Source organism: Garra rufa, chromosome 24, assembly GCF_049309525.1.
Source record: "Garra rufa chromosome 24, GarRuf1.0, whole genome shotgun sequence".
In the NCBI taxonomy this organism is placed as follows: Eukaryota; Metazoa; Chordata; class Actinopteri; order Cypriniformes; family Cyprinidae; genus Garra; species Garra rufa.
In genome coordinates, this window is record NC_133384.1 from 12,356,790 (window position 1) to 12,373,548 (window position 16,759).

Genomic DNA, 16,759 nt, shown 5'->3' on the forward strand with positions numbered 1-16,759 from the left:
TATAGCATAATGAGAGATTTATAAGCTATTGTTTGAATTCATTTATTGTTAGCATTCAATTCAAAAATAACGAAATTAAAAAAAAAAATTATGAGAAGTAGCCTACTTATACCCTCTGTGAACAAAGTCAGGAAGTTTGAGTCCAATGCATAACGTTAAGTATATTTTGTTTTAAGTATTGTAGTTCGCTACATTTTAAAACACATTAATTACTGAGTAAAAAAAAATATTGCAGTAAATAATGGGCAGGATTGCATAGCAAAGAATAACGTTCACTAGGTTTGAGTAAGTGATCAGTCTCTCTCTCTCTCTCTCTCTCTCTCTCTCTCTCTCTCTCTCTCTCACTCACTCACACACACACACACACACACACACACACACACACACACACGTAAATTCCTCGCATAGCGCTGTTGGGTAAAGAGAATGAGAGGGAAGGAGGGGTGAAGACTCAACTTCTGTCAACAGAAGGAAACGCTGTCTTTTTATGTCTGTGACGAAACTCTCGGCCTGTTTTCGGCGTCTGTTATTGACTTTGGCCAGCTGATCGACTGGACTTCATCTGTGATTAACAACATTTATTGGGATTAAAGCGGCTCAATTTACCGATGCTTACAGGCGAACTCTCGAAGTCCGTTATAAACCGCATCAGACATCTGAGAGAACGCCTAAACTTTTTGACGAATCGATGTGTCTAAATTTAGATGAAACGTCTGACATTCGCTCACCCAGCTGAAAAAAACGAAAAGGGTATATAAACGTTTAAGATAATATTTTAATTAGCTACTTTATATTAGTGGAGTTGTTGTTTAGAGATGTGTTATTCTTGCATATCCGTCTGCCACGTTTGAAGACGCAAACTAATCGAAACAGTCAAGGCTAACTCATATTTATTATCCTTTACATGTGTGGGTTTCCCTTCAGACTCGACAATTAGTGAGTTTGACTGACTTAAATGCTATTGAAGTTGCGCAAAAGGATACATCCACCCATTACAGAATGCTGGAGTGAGGGCACTAAAGATGGCATCGGCGATTTTTGAGGGCACATCCCTGGTGAACATGTTCGTGAAGGATTGTTGGGTTAACGGGATCCGCAGGCTAATCATTAGAGGAGAGGAAGAGGAGTTCTTTGAGATAAGAACCGAATGGTCGGACAGAAATATACTCTACCTGCACAGAAGCTCCTCAGATTTGGGAAGACTTTTAAAAAGACTCCTGGAGTGTTTCCCCGAAGACAGGCGAGATTTATTAAAATCCCCTCTTATAGAAGGTAAGTGTCTGTAGGCCTAGTATTATTCAATTCTACTCGAATCATCTCTATTCTATTCTATTCTATTCTATTCTATTCTATTCTATTCTATTCTATTCTATTCTACAAATTGTTACTTTAAGTAAGTACAGCTTTCGTTTATTCGAGTTAATTAATATATTTGTTTACATTTACTTGCTATATTTAAAGAGAAAGTTGCTTTTCCATATGGCAACATTCCTGCAGACCCTTTGGCTTGATCTACAACTGCAAAGTGAAATTAAAGTCTCTAGTCGATTACACTACTACTATTACTATTATCCCAAGAAACTATTTTAGCCAGATTAAAATGGCGTTTGGAGATGTAACCAAATGTAGTAAGGTTTATTTAGTCATATTAAATTAAATTTAATCTAGAATAAACCCAGTTCATTTAGCGCAAGGTTACCTGATGAGGAGTACTGTGTACTGTACTCAAATTTTAAAATGAAAAATGTTTTTCTTTGTTTGAAAACAAGGTTCAAGTATTCTGCTTAATTCAGAGTGGACTAGACACAGTGACACACAAACCAGACCTATCATGTGGCTTCTTGCCTTTTGAAACAGATGAGTCAGTGACTAGAACCTTCTGAATATAGAGCAGCCTTTTTTAGAATTCACATGGCAGGAAAGGTCATACAGCATATTGAGATTAAAGTGTTAAATTAGTAGGCCTAAGAGTGACAGTTAAACAATTTAGGCAAATTAGAAAGATTTACCAGACAATTAGAACTGTTTTCAGGAATAACATTTTACAGTTGATTTTAGATACAAAAGTACCTATGATTTTTTACAGATTTACCCAAGACACTTATCCCAAAATGTAATAGCATCCAAATGTAATTTTCTGAGAAATTTACCAAATGTCTCCTCCTACTGGACTGTAGCACAACTGCAGTGCTAAAAGTCAAATTGGCCAAAACTTTTTTCCATGAGGCAAATATACTATGATTAATTTCCTCAGTCTACTGTCCTCTTACAGTCTACTGTCCTCTTTATGATCAAATATCTTCATTCATTGTTCAAGATGACTGTTAGGTTATTTTAATTGAAACAGAAGACAGTATGATTCATGTTTTTGTTTACGATGCCGTTAGTTTACAGTGTTGCTGAACATATGGATGGTTGACTTGAGGTCAACATCACAGAACTATTGTTCTATTGTGTACATGGCATTTAGGTACATGGCACCCTGCTCTGAGAATTTGCAACTGGCATGCCATTCAAGGTTGGCGTGATGCCTAGCACGTGTCATCTCCACAAACTTGTGTTGCATTGGTACTTTGTTTCTTCGTCTGTAGACATCAAGGCAGAGTCAGTCTTGTAAACCATGTGTCAAAAAGACTTTTCTATAGTGGCTGCATTGCCCAACCTTGATCCCTCAGATGAAAATAAGAATTTACAATCTTTGCAAACAATTTCACTGGTGCCCCAGAAACAAAACAAGAAGGAAATTACTCACTTGCAGAATACGGACCCTTTTTACCTCTCTTTCACTGTTTTTTCTTTTTTTTTTTTGTACTTTATTGTTTGTGGTCAAAACATTAAATGGCTTATGGACTAAATGTCCCTGGTTCATGGTAGAATTTTGTACTGACAATTTAGTGTTTTTAAAATGTAGTTGTGCACTTGTTTTTGGTTGTTTAGTAAAAAAAAAAACTTCAGAAACTTAGCATAACTTAACTATTATTGTATATATCTGTTGTTATCAGAGTCTGTTTTTGCTGGTTTGGACTGCTGAAGTAAACATGTAGATCCATAGCTGCATAACTCATTGTGTAGATAACATGTTAATGGTGTACAGTTAAAATTAACAGACATGACTAGATATTTCTTGCTCTTATTTCTGTCTTTTTGAACAGACAGGTTTCTTGTGAAACAGTTTGTTCTTATCTTAGTTCTTAAGTTCAATACATCTGTGAACTGTTTAGCCATATCATGCTTGTGTTTGCAACATCGCTGTATACTAGTGGTGTGTTGTGGTGTTCTGAAATGAGGAGGCAAAGTCCTCACATTTTTTTTTAGTTAATTGGAAATTCATGTTCCAGTCATTTATTTTTCACTAGCAGAATAAAAATATATATTGTATTGTTACATTAACTAAATAATTAATAAAACCAAGTATAAATCTCATCAGTGTTTTTAAGCTTATATTTTACATGAATTCCACAATAATAACTCAAGCAAGTAACTATTTAAACAATATGTATTTAATTTAAATAATAATAAGCTTATTTTCAGATCATCAATCATCAGAGCGCTGTAAACACTGATCACAGACACAGAGATATACCTTTAATTTCAACAAGCTAATGGGCCATTAGAAACGCCATCTTGTATTTCCGGTTTAGTGTGTGTGTGCATAGACACTTCCGGTTTTGCTAAATGTCAGTGCAGAGAGCCTGAGAAATCCAAAGATTGTCTTCTATTTATGTCTAGGATTTATAATATCACGTAAAATGCAACTTAAGGTCTACATTACTATTATTACTATACTGTTTATGTTAATTGAGCCAGTGGCATTTGAAACTTACGTATGTTTGGTCAGGTGAATGAATGTAATACATTAATCCGTACTGTTCACGAAATGAAAGTTGACTCATACTCATGGTGCGTTTACATGCATACACAATGTCTTTTCCCCTTACCAATTATGTGAATGTACAAATGACTTATTTCCTGAAACTGTTTGTTACATTGACTTTTTTGAACTGAAATACATTTGCCTTGTGAGACATCAGTTGATCTTGATAAATATCCATTTCTCAATTCTGCACATCATATTTTTAGATGAAAACATGGGCCGCAAAAGATACAATTAATAGTTTTGACTAATTTAAAGATTTGTTTTATTTGTTTAATAAATGCAAAAAAATTATAAAAATATACTGTGCTTATAGACACCAGACACTCATTTTCACAAAACAGATACATGTTTCTAAAAACACACAGGGAAATCAATCCAATCTTTTAATAAATGCAAATACTATAATTAAATTATGTTAAAATGTACAGATACAGTTACAAATATGGTTACCAAATTAAGTTAATAATAATATAATAATAATAATAATAATAATAATAATAATAATAATAATACATACATTGAGTCCATAATGCAGAAATCTCTGAGCATCTCTTTGACAGTTGCAAACATGATCTTCTTAGATCTTATAGAGTAGTTCTAAGTGTTATATGAATGTGAATGTGTTATATTGTGTCTGAGTTTGGTAAATCTGAATGCTGATTAGGGGAGAATATCAATGAAATCTGCGAAAGACAAGGTATCAAAGTGGTTTCCCCTATCTGTTTGGTGTCTGTTAACACTGGCTCCTCTTTTGTTATAGAGTGTGTTTTTACTCCAAATAGGCTTAAATCTTTAGCCCACAGGAAACAGACATTTCTTCAGCAAATCCTGACAGGAAGAACACCGGAAGAGTATGGATAACAGTTGTGACAAACAGCACAGTTGGATTAAATCCCATTTTAGCTTGTGTCTTGTGTGGGAAAGATTGCTTCTCCCTTAAAGGTGCACTGTAGGATTTTCACCAAAAATATAAACTACAAATATAAACAAAAATACAAAAATGATCCTCAAACATTACTTATGATTCACTGGAAGTGTGTAGTGGTGTTTTTGTCTACAGAGACATTGTCCTTTGGCCTGCATTTTCTTTATTGATTCTTTTATTGCTGTGCTCATTTCTGGGCTGCAACCTTTGGCCAGAGGGTGTGTTGTCTGTGTCTGAAGCTAGGGGAAGCTCCACTAAGTTTGCTTATGCTGCTATTGCCTTACTAACTTCTGTAACTTAGCTAGGCTTGTAATTAACATTTTTATGATGACACAATTATTGTTAATTAGCAAACTAGACTGAAGACAGCTCACTTGCAAATTACAGCTAGTCATTTAATTATTAGTGTAACTATATACAAATACATAGGGTACGACGGGGCTAAAGGAGCCCCGTGGCTGGGGTAAAAGGCGCCTTTGATATTATTTTCCTCTAAGTCAACGGGTTGGCAGAAAAACATGCCATAGCACTTTTCAAAGCATCCACTTTTCAAGATATACATGCAATTTTGGCTGATGGTCAACACGATCGCAGGTAGCAGCCAAAGTCGATTCTGTGCTCACTTGATCTAAATTTTGATGTTTTTGAAAAATGTTGTGGATTTAAGTAGCAAATGAGAATTGCTAAAATTCTTGAATATATCTTGAGACAAAAGTCTTCTTATGATTTTTCAGTTTTAAGATAATTAAAGCAACAGTTTTTAAATAAGGAAAGAATATGTAAAAGTATGGTATTTGGGGTAAAAAGCACTCCTGCTGTTGGGGCTAAAAGGAACAATAAATAACATAGTAATTAATAGAAGGCTGACTTTTCTATTTGTTGACATGACATTGTTAGATTGGTAAATAAAATAAAAAATAAAATAAAAAAAATATTTTATTTTTCCTAAATGTATAATAATGATAAATGTGAGTTTTGGAAGGCACAGTATAACTCAGCTGTGGCTGCTGGAGTAAAAATGATCAAAAGATGATTTAATGACCTACCTAAAACTATGGCGATGTCATCAGCATTAAACATTATGAATAGTCATTACATCAGTGTGGGATTTTGTGGATTCTTTCACAGTCTGTATAAGAAGAGGCTGTTGTGTAAAATCTTTGTTTGTGGCTAGAGATTGTGGTCTTTGTTGTTATCATCGCTGTCATCATAATTACAGATCTGGGTTTGGTCTGAATGATTAGACACACTGACCAAAAACAGCACAGATTTGTCATAGTTTTCAGTCTGACTCTTTTTAAAATACTCAAAGATTGTTTAAAATTTTTTAATTTGCCCTCCAACTAGTGCTGTCAATTAAATGTTGTCACAGACTCAGCCGTACCAGTGTATCTGTGATATGCATAAATTGGAGGAAATATTTTACATAGGTTGTATATGTCAGCAGTCTAAATCCTGATTTGTTGTGTGTAATTTTTATTTTTTCCCCCAAATGTATATTAATGATAAGTGTGAGTTTTGAAAGACACAGTATAACTCAGCTGTGACTGCTGGAGTCAAAATGATCAAAATATGATTTAATGACCAACCTAAAACTAATCTGATGTCAATAGCATTAAACATTAGTTATGAATAGTCATTACATAAGTGTGGAATTTTGTGGACTCTTTCGCAGTCTGTATAAGAAGAGGCTGTTGTGTAAAATCTTTGTTTGTGGCTAGAGATTGTGGTCTTCGTTGTTACCATCGCTGTCATCATAATTACAGCTCTGGGTTTGGTCGGAATGATTAGACACACTGACCAAAAACAGCACAGATTTATCATAGTTTTTCATTCTGACTCTTTAAAATAAAAATTTAATTTGCCCTCCAACTAGTGCTGTCAATTAAAGGCTGTATCAGCGATTTCTAGCCTAAAACATAAAGTGTCAAATTCAGCTGACCTTTATTCACGATCCGCTCGCTGCCTGCCCCATAAATTGTCTGTGAAAAAACCGCGTCTCTCTGGTCAGCCTAGGGTCCGAGATATGCCAAAAAAACAATCGGCGCTATCAACAATAACCACAGATAAACAAACCGTGTTCCAACCAATCAGCGTCAGGGGGTTCGTGTTGTGGACTTTTCTACTGGTGCAGGGATGTGAGGGAGGCGGAGCGAAAGTCCACAACACCAAACCCCTGACGCTGATTGGTTGGAACAATGTTTGTTTTTGCTGTGGAAAGGTTGGTAGTGCCGATTGTTTTTTTGGCATATCTCGGACCCTAGGCTGACCAGAGAGACGCGGTTTTTTCACAGACAATTTATGGGGCAGGCAGCGAGCGGATCGTGATGAAAGATAAGCTGAATTTTACACTTTATGTTTCAGGCTAGAAATCGCTGATACAACCTTTAATTGTTGTCACAGACTCAGCCATACCAGTGGAAAATACTACAGTGGCAAATCCTACAATTCCTCTCCCAAGAATACTACAGAATAACCTTACGCATTCTGTGTGTGTTCTTTAGTTTGTGACAATTGTAATCCAGACTGTAATCCAGTTTATTAGATAATATGGTGAAATTAAAATACATTAATCTTAAATTTAATATAAAATAAAACAAAGACAGTGAAGTATATTGTTGATTAATTATTTATTTATTTATATATTTTAAAGAAGAAGTAACACAGTTAAAACTGTAATATTGTTGTCACAGTGTGTAGGAACATAAATAAATAAATAAAACATAAAGCAAACAGCAAGAGCATGCTCCTCACAGAATGAAACAATGCCTGGCCTTACTAAAACACTTTCATGTAATTTGGCACATCCTCTCTTTTATGCCACTTGTATGAATCATGTCAATTAGCAGAAATATCTTCATTTTTGTAAATACTGCCTTGAATGGATAGATAATAGGTTGAGCATTGTTAATACAAAGGTCAGGACCTTTATCAGACTTGCTAACATTTAAGCCAACCTTTTACCAAAGTAGGCAGGATGTTTTTCGGTGGTCCCTGAAAGTGATATTGTTGCCCTTGTCTAGACTGCATAATGATTGGTAAGCTCATAAAATAAGTGGTAAAATAGTTATTGGTCTGTTAGCTAATTAGTCAATAAGACACTTCAGAACAATGTGTATCACATTAGAACTGCACCTAAAACCTTGAGCTGAGAGGCAGAATTCTGCTTTGATTAAAAAGGCTGAATATGCTGATATGTTTGTGCTCTCACACAGGGCTTGTCAAGATTAAAGAAGCAACAGATATTGAGTCGAAGCTAAATGAAGTGGAGCGACTGTTGAAGAATGCCATTAACATGCCCTGGAAGGTGAGAGAGCTAACTGATGACACCAGCAGGAAAAGGGCTTATGTATCTGAGTGCGACAAACAAGAAACATGTATTGTTATTTTAGTTTATTACCTTTGGTCAGCTAACAGATTAATTTAATTTCCTGAACATCTTCCTGAATGGCTTACTGGAAGAGTTATCTTAAATTGCATACTAAAAGGATGTTTTCTCAGTTTTCTAGGTCAGAGGTTGTCTTAACATTCTTTGAACGATCTCAGCTTGACCAGGTCCTGAGGAATGACAGTGTCCACAAAATTCAGCCATGCTTTCAAAGTCCAGTTAAGATTTCAGGTATAGGCTTTTTATGTTAAAATGCTTGTTAATATTTATGAATATTACAGTATTAAATTACAGTGTAATATAGTTAAAATAGTTCATTTAAGCAATACAATTAATAGTGTAATTGTTGTAATACTGTTAAAAAAAATTAAGAAACATTTAATCATCACAGTATAACACCAAGTCAGTTAAACTTTCAGAATATCAATCTTTAGAGCAAATGAAAGTGATAGCAGGTGCGTTGGAGAATGGTTTTGGCCACAGACAATTGCTCTCTCCACAATCTTTCTGTCTGATTTGTCTCTAGTTTTGTATTTTGTCCTTGTCAGTACCGGAAACCCAGTCAGGTTGCACAGGGCTGTCCGGAAAGTATCCATCCATGTAATGCTAATAAATGGAGCCATTTATCAAAAAACATCACATTTCAAAATCACCTTTGAAAGTGAAAAGATTTCAGAACATCAGTGCGATTCAGGAAAATTCGACGAGGCAGCTGATAGTGATTCCAACCAAGGATTTTGCAGTGTTTTGACTGGTGGAAGAATGCTGGGAGAACTGTGTGAGGTCCTAAGATGCCTACTTTGAAGGGGACTACTGTCTTTATTTTTAATGGATGGATACTTTCCAGAAAGCCTTCGTGTGTGTATGAGTGTGTGTGTATGAGATATATACAGTCATGGCCAAAAGTTTTGAGAATTACATAAATATTGGAAATTGGAAAAGTTGCTGCTTAAGTTTTTATAATAGCAATTTGCATATACTCCAGAATGTTATGAAGAGTGATCAGATGAATTGCATAATCCTTCTTTGCCATGAAAATTAACTTAATCCCGAAAAAAAAACTTTCCACTGCATTTCATTGCTGTCATTAAAGGACCTGCTGAGATCATTTTAGTAATCGTCTTTTTAACTCAGGTGAGAATGTTGACGAGCACAAGGCTGGAGATCATTATGTCAGGCTGATTGGGTTAGAATGGCAGACTTGACATGTTAAAAGGAGGGTGATGCTTGAAATCATTGTTCTTCCATTGTTAACCATGGTGACCTGCAAAGAAACGCGTGCAGCCATCATTGTGTTGCATAAAAATGGCTTCACAGGCAAGGATATTGTGGCTACTAAGATTGCACCTAAATCAACAATTTATAGGATCATCAAGAACTTCAAGGAAAGAGGTTCAATTCTTGTTAAGAAGGCTTCAGGGCGTCCAAGAAAGTCCAGCAAGCGCCAGGATCATCTCCTAAAGAGGATTCAGCTGCAGGATCGGAGTGCCACCAGTGTAGAGCTTGCTCAGGAATGGCAGCAGGCAGGTGTGAGCGCATCTGCACGCACAGTGAGGCCAAGACTTTTGGAAGATGGCCTGGTGTCAAGAAGGGCAGCAACGAAGCCACTTCTCTCCAATAAAAACATCAGGGACAGATTGATCTTCTGCAAAAAGTATGGCGAATGGACTGCTGAGGACTGGGGCAAAGTCATATTCTCCGATGAAGCCTCTTTCCGATTGTTTGGGGCATCTGGAAAAAGGCTTGTCCGGAGAAGAAAAGGTGAGCGCTACCATCAGTCCTGTGCCATGCCAACAGTAAAGCATCCTGAGACCATTCATGTGTGGGGTTGCTTCTCATCCAAGGGAGTGGGCTCCAAATGGTACCAAAACACCCTCCAACAGCAACTTCTTCCAACAATCCAACAACAGTTTGGTGAAGAACAATGCATTTTCCAGCACGATGGAGCACCGTGCCATAAGGCAAAAGTGATAACTAAGTGGCTCGGGGACCAAAACGTTGAAATTTTGGGTCCATGGCCTGGAAACTCCCCAGATCTTAATCCCATTGAGAACTTGTGGTCAATCCTCAAGAGGCGGGTGGACAAACAAAAACCCACTAATTCTGACAAACTCCAAGAAGTGATTATGAAAGAATGGGTTGCTATCAGTCAGGATTTGGCCCAGAAGTTGATTGAGAGCATGCCCAGTCGAATTGCAGAGGTCCTGAAAAAAAGGGCCAACACTGCAAATACTGACTCTTTGCATACAGTAAATGTCATGTAATTGTCAATAAAAGCCTTTGAAACATATGAAGTGCTTGTAATTATATTTCAGTACATCACAGAAACAACTGAAACAAAGATCTAAAAGCAGTTTAGCAGCAAACTTTGTGAAAACTAATATTTGTGTCATTCTCAAAACTTTTGGCCACGACTGTATATATACATATATACTGCTACTATGTACTACACATGATTACATTTATCATATGTAACGAAATGTAATGAATGTTATTTTTTTATTTAGTACTGACCTGGATATTTCACATAAAAGACATTTACATATAGTCCACAATAGAAAATAATAGTTGAATTTATAAAATATGCACCCGATATAATAATTTGTCCCCTCGTTCTAGGTCATTCGTGTGTATGAAATAATAATTAGTTGCAGGCTACTTCCTGTCCATGTACACATTCTCATAAACATGTTGCTGCTTGTCAAGTTATGTTTTGGATAAAGACACTTTAATTGGGTTTTATCATTTTAAGTGAGAGGCATCTACATTGCATGAATTGGAGGATGTTACGAGCACCAACACCTGTTAGGCGGTAATGATTAAAATGCGCACGATTCACCTAGAATGAGGGCACAAATTATTATATCGAGCGCACAATCTAGTAAATCAAGGAAACGAATTAGCTGTCACACTGCCATGGAGATGAGCCAGGAGAAACTTGCAGAAAACTGGAGTAACAATAAAACGGATATTGAAAGCAAAACGAAACATGGAAACAAAAACCAGGAGTAAAATTAATCTGAGTAACATTAATCACGGACAAGGGGAGTGTGGAACTGAGGACTATAAATACACAGAAACAGGGGAGTGGCAACCAAACGAGCTAACAAGGGGAAGTACAAATATGGGCACGGGGGAAACCAAAAATGCTAAACCAAAAGGGGGAAACGGAACAAACCAATTACACTGGAAACACAGGGCGAAAAACAAAACAGAACAAACACAATCCTGACATTAGCAAATCGTGCCCACAATTTATTAATTTTTTTCTCGCATGTCATATGCGGGGCTCTGTAGTTTAGTGATAGTTGTTCATGAGTTCCTTGTTTGTCCTGAGCAGTTAAACTGCCCACTGTTCTTCAGAAAAATCCTTCAGGTCATTCTTTGGTTTTTCAGCATTTTTGTGTATTTGAACCCCTTCCAACAATGACTGTATGATTTTAAGATCCATCTTTGGACAACTGAGGGACTCATATGCAACTATTACAGAAGGTTCAACCTCTCACTGATGCTTCAGAAGGAAAAACGATGGACAGAAAAAATGTGGATCATTCAGGTAACAACACAGTATTAGGAATCAAGTGTATGTAAACTTTTGAACAGGGTCATTTTTATGAATTCAACTTTTATTTTCTCTTATGGACTATGCACATTTTTTTTTTGTGTGTGAAATATCTTATTCAGGTAAGTACTAAATAAAAAATAACATGCATTTTATATGATCCCTCTTATTTAGGTAAAATAATTAACATTTTGCAGATTCTGCAAAGTGTATGTAAATTTCAACTGTATACAGAATCTGTGTCAAGATGATTCTGTCTGTTTGATTTATGACCGTTCACTTGACATTTCTACAGAGATCATGAGGTCTAATGGGTTTTGCCTGGCAAACACAGAGACAATTGTGTTTGATGAGAGCATTCCACTGGACAAAGAGAGACCCTCCTCCACTGACTCAGCCCAGCACTCGTAAGTGTCCATTGCCTCAGTGTCATCCCAGTCCAAATCGCAGAGTACATAACAATAAAGGAAATGTTCATTAATAAAGCTTTGTTGTCAGAGAGCCCTGATTACATTCATACAATGGATTTTTACATAAGTCATTGACAGCATGATTGTAGTAATGTTCTCTTTTAGTGCATAGTAGTCTGTCACACACAGGAAGTGGTACTTCCTTCCCTGGGTGTGAGAAGGAAGCTCTGACATGAAACTCAAGACCCGCCCTATTAGATATTGGATAAAATTACTCTCACTCCCTTCTATTCCGAACACTGTTGACTAATAACATCATGTGAAGTCATCATCATCAATATTTTCATTCTGGTTCTCACACAGTTTAATGAATAAAAACATAATTTTACAATTTTACAAACAGGATTTAGACTAAAGTCTTATTTTAAAGGGGTACTGGTGAAATGGGTTTAAATTAAAGTTGTCCGACTATACAGTAGAAACACAAATGTAAAAAAAATAAAATAAAAAAATAAATAGCTGCTTGCTGTCTGAGAACAAAGAAAAGGGCGGTGGTGAAGAAAGGTAGGAAAACTTCAACAACCATAATGCACTCAGCTCGTTTAGCCTATCCATGAGTGCGGACAAAAAAATGTGTACGATCTGTAGTTTAACAAAAGCTTTGGAGCTGTGAAAGGTCTGTCAGACCATTGCTGACGTTTAATCCAAAGACTTATGCCGACAAATACAGCAAACAAGTGTATATTGGTGCAGGTAACAAGAAAAAATAATACACCTTATTATTTTACTCATACTAGCAACGATGTAACAATTAAGGCTGGTTAAAAATCTGTAAAGACAAAGTTTCCCTAAGTTTATTGACTCTTTCTAATTTCAGACAGCCTCTAAATACATTTGAGAAGCCAATTATGTGCTGTTACACACACTGACAATCACATTTTAAAGCATTTAATTAGACAAATTAAGTAATTTTCTCTTCCTTAGCATATACATTAGATTTTTATTGATATTGTGTGTGTTTCCCTATACGATACCTTCACATAAAAGGATGAATATATGGTACTGTGAAGTCCTCTTACCATTGAAAAAGCAAACTTGCCTCCTTTACGTCTATGATTCCTTAATATACTGTCTCAGCAGGCAGTTTACTACTTTTTGCAGTTATATTGTTTCTTAAGATTTTTTCCTCTATCATTTTATGTATTAAAATGGTTGTATAATCTTTAAATATGCAGGTATGATGAGGATGGAAGAGAATCTTTGGATCCTGTAGATCAAGATCTGAGTGACGATGATCCTGAAGCGTATGTCACTAACCTGTCCTACTACCACCTGGTTCCCTTCGAAACTGACTTGGAGTGATGCACACAAATCTGCATGGGAGGACATTTACAGGGGACACTCTAAACATTGCAGATATCCAGCATGTAATTTCTGCCAAGTGATGTGCCAACGAGGCATTTTCTGATTGGCAATATTTATGATGACAGGAAGAGTCTGAATGCAGAGATCCCTGCTAGCTTCCTGCTTTGACTTTGTCCATCAAATTTGTTGGTCTGAGCCCACAATGATACTGTATTCACCCATGTGCCTCATTATTCAACCTAGAGTCATGCTGTAGCCATGAAAATTTACTAACCAAAATAAGGACGAAATAAGCTGCTATTTCTGATGTACAGATTGACGGTTGCTTGAAAGATTTGTTTTGCTCGTAGAGTTCAGGCTGTACTGTTTTTTTTAAGTTGTCTTTTTTTCAAGGCCCAGTGCCCAGAAAACATGCCTTTAATTTTGTTTACAAATCACTGCTTTTAGTAATCTTAGTGTCAAAGGCATTGCGGGTTAGCAAAATTAAGTTTGCAGATACTTGTCAGAGAATTTAACTCACTCTCTGAAGATAATTTTATTAGTTTATGGCCTTTTTTTAATGAATTAATGTGGACAGTAGTTGAACTTTCTTCTTTTCTTTTGAATACAAAGGGCTTGCACACTCACTTGGCACACAGCTCCTAGTCCAGACATATACAAATACACACACACATGCACAAACACCCCCTACTTTGTAATAGGGTCATGTTTCCTTGCTAACCGTGAGAAAGTTCTGCTTTCACAAATTGTGTAGCTTTAATAATGTGCTCCCACTTCTACAGCATATAAATATGGAGAATAAAACGATCGTAAGTGTGGGAGATTGGATTAAGGAATTATTTTAGAGTATATTTACATATTTTTTGCAACATGCAAGTGATCTGATGCTTGGTTAAATTTATTTTATTTTTCAGGATGTACATGGTATATTTTAACATATGCTCTGACAAGTCATATCCATAATGCCTAACCTCGAAATATTACTTACTCCCTCTCTCACATCTAAACCTGGATGCATGTGAGCAAAATACCAGAAATATCACTTAAGTCTTGTTAAAACAAAGTGCAGAAGGATAGACTGTGCTTAAGGTGAATAAAGTACATGGACATGGCCAAATGCAATGCACATTACATATCTGGTATGATACATATCAGAGAAAAGATCCTAAAGAGGTTATTTTTGATCATTGGAATTTTAAGGTAATTATTATTTTTATAAGCACTGAAAATAACTACTTCACATTATCTGTTCTGGTATGTTGCACATACTTTTATATGCAGCATTACATGAATAATTTTTGACTGCCGGGCACCATCTGACATTGCTAATATAGTAATTTGTGGATTTTTTAAAATAATTGCAACATAACTTGTGAATAATCTAAAAATAACATGCCATTAAAGTTTTGTATAGGCTAAACAATGTTTAGTTTGTGTTATGATTTAGTTTGTATCCTTCTTCAGAATTATCAGACTGGGTTGTAATAGCAACCCTGATCTTCTAAAGCAACTTAATTCACAGAAAGATATTGAAAATATAAAATTAATATGCATGCAGCTCTTAAAATATGATTCCAAATTCCATCTATAGAAGAAATTGGATTGATTTGTAATTTCTTTCTGATGAGCTCCACATCATGACAGGCAGTATTATTTATTTAGAGTGTGCTGACATATGTGCCATTCACTCATAGTATTTTTAAACTGTAAGTTGTATAATATTGAGGTTAAACTGGAACGGGCTGTCTGAGGCTGAGCCCAGGCACATAGGCTTACCCTGGTAACTCATCAGAGGACTTTCCTCATGCATTTTTAACATTATAGAACTTTTTCCTGAGTAAATGATGAGTGCACCCACCACAAATTCTAACTTGCTCTTCTGACTAATTTTAACTAATGCTCTTCACAAAGCGATGGCGCTATGGAGCCTTGTGTTTTTTAAAAATGTATAGGTTTAATATTAGATTATCAGTCAGGCGTGGCTTTCTCATTCAGGAAAAAAATGTCTATAGGCTATAGTTTTAAACACTTTACTGATTATCATTAATTCAAGTAATGATGCGACGTGGGTGTTTTTATATGTAGGCCTATCTCTGAAAGAAACCGAGTGTCTTCAGAAAAGTTTCGATTGCATTTCAATTTGATCTGATAAAGCTTTCATTAACGCCTTTGCTTACAGCCGTTACTGGGATAACCACTACACTTTTGATGTTTCAAAAGCACCTCCACAAATACTATACAGATCAGTTAAAAAGTTTGGGTTCAGTAAGACGTTGTATTTTAAATAAATTAATAATTTTAATTAAATAAGGATGCATTAAATTGATTAAAAGTAACACTAAAGTTGTTTAAAATGTTACAAAATAATTCTGTTACAAATAAATGCTGTTCTTTTCAACGTTCATTACCCCAAAAAGTTATCATGGACTGCTACCTAACTTGAATTATAGGTCCAAGACAGAAATGAGAAATATAGCATCAATTATATTAATATTTTATACATTAAATCCACTTGATCATGTCCATCATCAAATCTTAATTACACTATGTAATAATTCAGTATGACAGTTGTAAAAAGAATTCTTACTGAATGCGTTCGAACCTAAAAAGCACATTTACATTGTTTAGTAAATAAATAATGTCAATTTTATTCAGCGCTTGGTCTCCTGTTCCTCATAATATAGCCTACAGTACACTGTCAGAAGTTGATGACTTTTATTTTGAAATATCCTTTAACTCGTGAACTTTATTTCTCAATTTCACTTTGTGACGCTATGGATCGCCAAACCACTGCTGTCCGTCCAGAACATCAATTTAGCACTAATAACCTGAAAAGATATCTGTCAGGGAAACTTGACAGCTTTTCAGGCAACAGTGCATTAACTGTGCAGCAGTACAGGTAGGATTTAATTTTATAACATAATTTATAACATTTTATAATATCTTTTTTAAAGTGCACCTTAAGCAAACAGAACGCATATTTACTCATTTACTTATTTGTTTTAATAGAAATGGGCAATCCAACCCAACGTTTTACATTGAGACTACAGATAAGCGTTATGTGCTCAGAAAGAAGCCTACAGGAGAGCTGCTGCCCGGAGCTCATAAGGTACTAACTACTGTTCTGTAAGACGCACTTTGTAGCATCACAATAACGTAACTTGTTATATATATATAACTTGTTAGTTGTATAATAATTGTAATGTTGAGTTTAATATAGTTTATTTGGGTC

At 35.6% G+C, this 16,759-nt stretch overlaps 2 protein-coding genes across 2 annotated transcripts in view; both read left to right on the forward strand.

Moving 5' to 3' along the window:
• The first annotated feature begins 401 nt into the window (after positions 1-401).
• pxdc1b (PX domain containing 1b) lies at positions 402-16,134 on the forward strand. The gene is made up of 6 exons (XM_073830718.1): positions 402-750; positions 925-1,272; positions 8,018-8,109; positions 8,304-8,421; positions 12,048-12,159; positions 13,398-16,134. The coding sequence occupies exons 2-6, from the start codon at positions 1,023-1,025 to the stop codon at positions 13,522-13,524; spliced, it is 699 nt and encodes a 232-aa protein (XP_073686819.1). The 5' UTR covers positions 402-750; positions 925-1,022; the 3' UTR covers positions 13,525-16,134.
• Positions 16,135-16,295: 161 nt separating this feature from the next.
• acad11 (acyl-CoA dehydrogenase family, member 11) overlaps positions 16,296-16,759 on the forward strand; it is a 136,696-nt gene continuing 136,232 nt past the window's right edge. Inside the window, 2 exon segments of the mRNA XM_073830391.1 lie at positions 16,296-16,426; positions 16,537-16,636. Of these exon segments, the coding sequence (XP_073686492.1) occupies positions 16,302-16,426; positions 16,537-16,636 (225 nt within the window). The 5' untranslated portion in view covers positions 16,296-16,301.

Coding starts and splice junctions, on each gene's coding strand:
- pxdc1b (XM_073830718.1), top strand. CDS start 1,023: ATGGCATCGGCGATTTTTGAGGGCACATCCCTGGTGAACATGTTCGTG. Junction 1,273..8,017: donor AAAATCCCCTCTTATAGAAG/GTAAGTGTCTGT, acceptor GCTCTCACACAG/GGCTTGTCAAGATTAAAGAA. Junction 8,422..12,047: donor AAGTCCAGTTAAGATTTCAG/GTATAGGCTTTT, acceptor ACATTTCTACAG/AGATCATGAGGTCTAATGGG.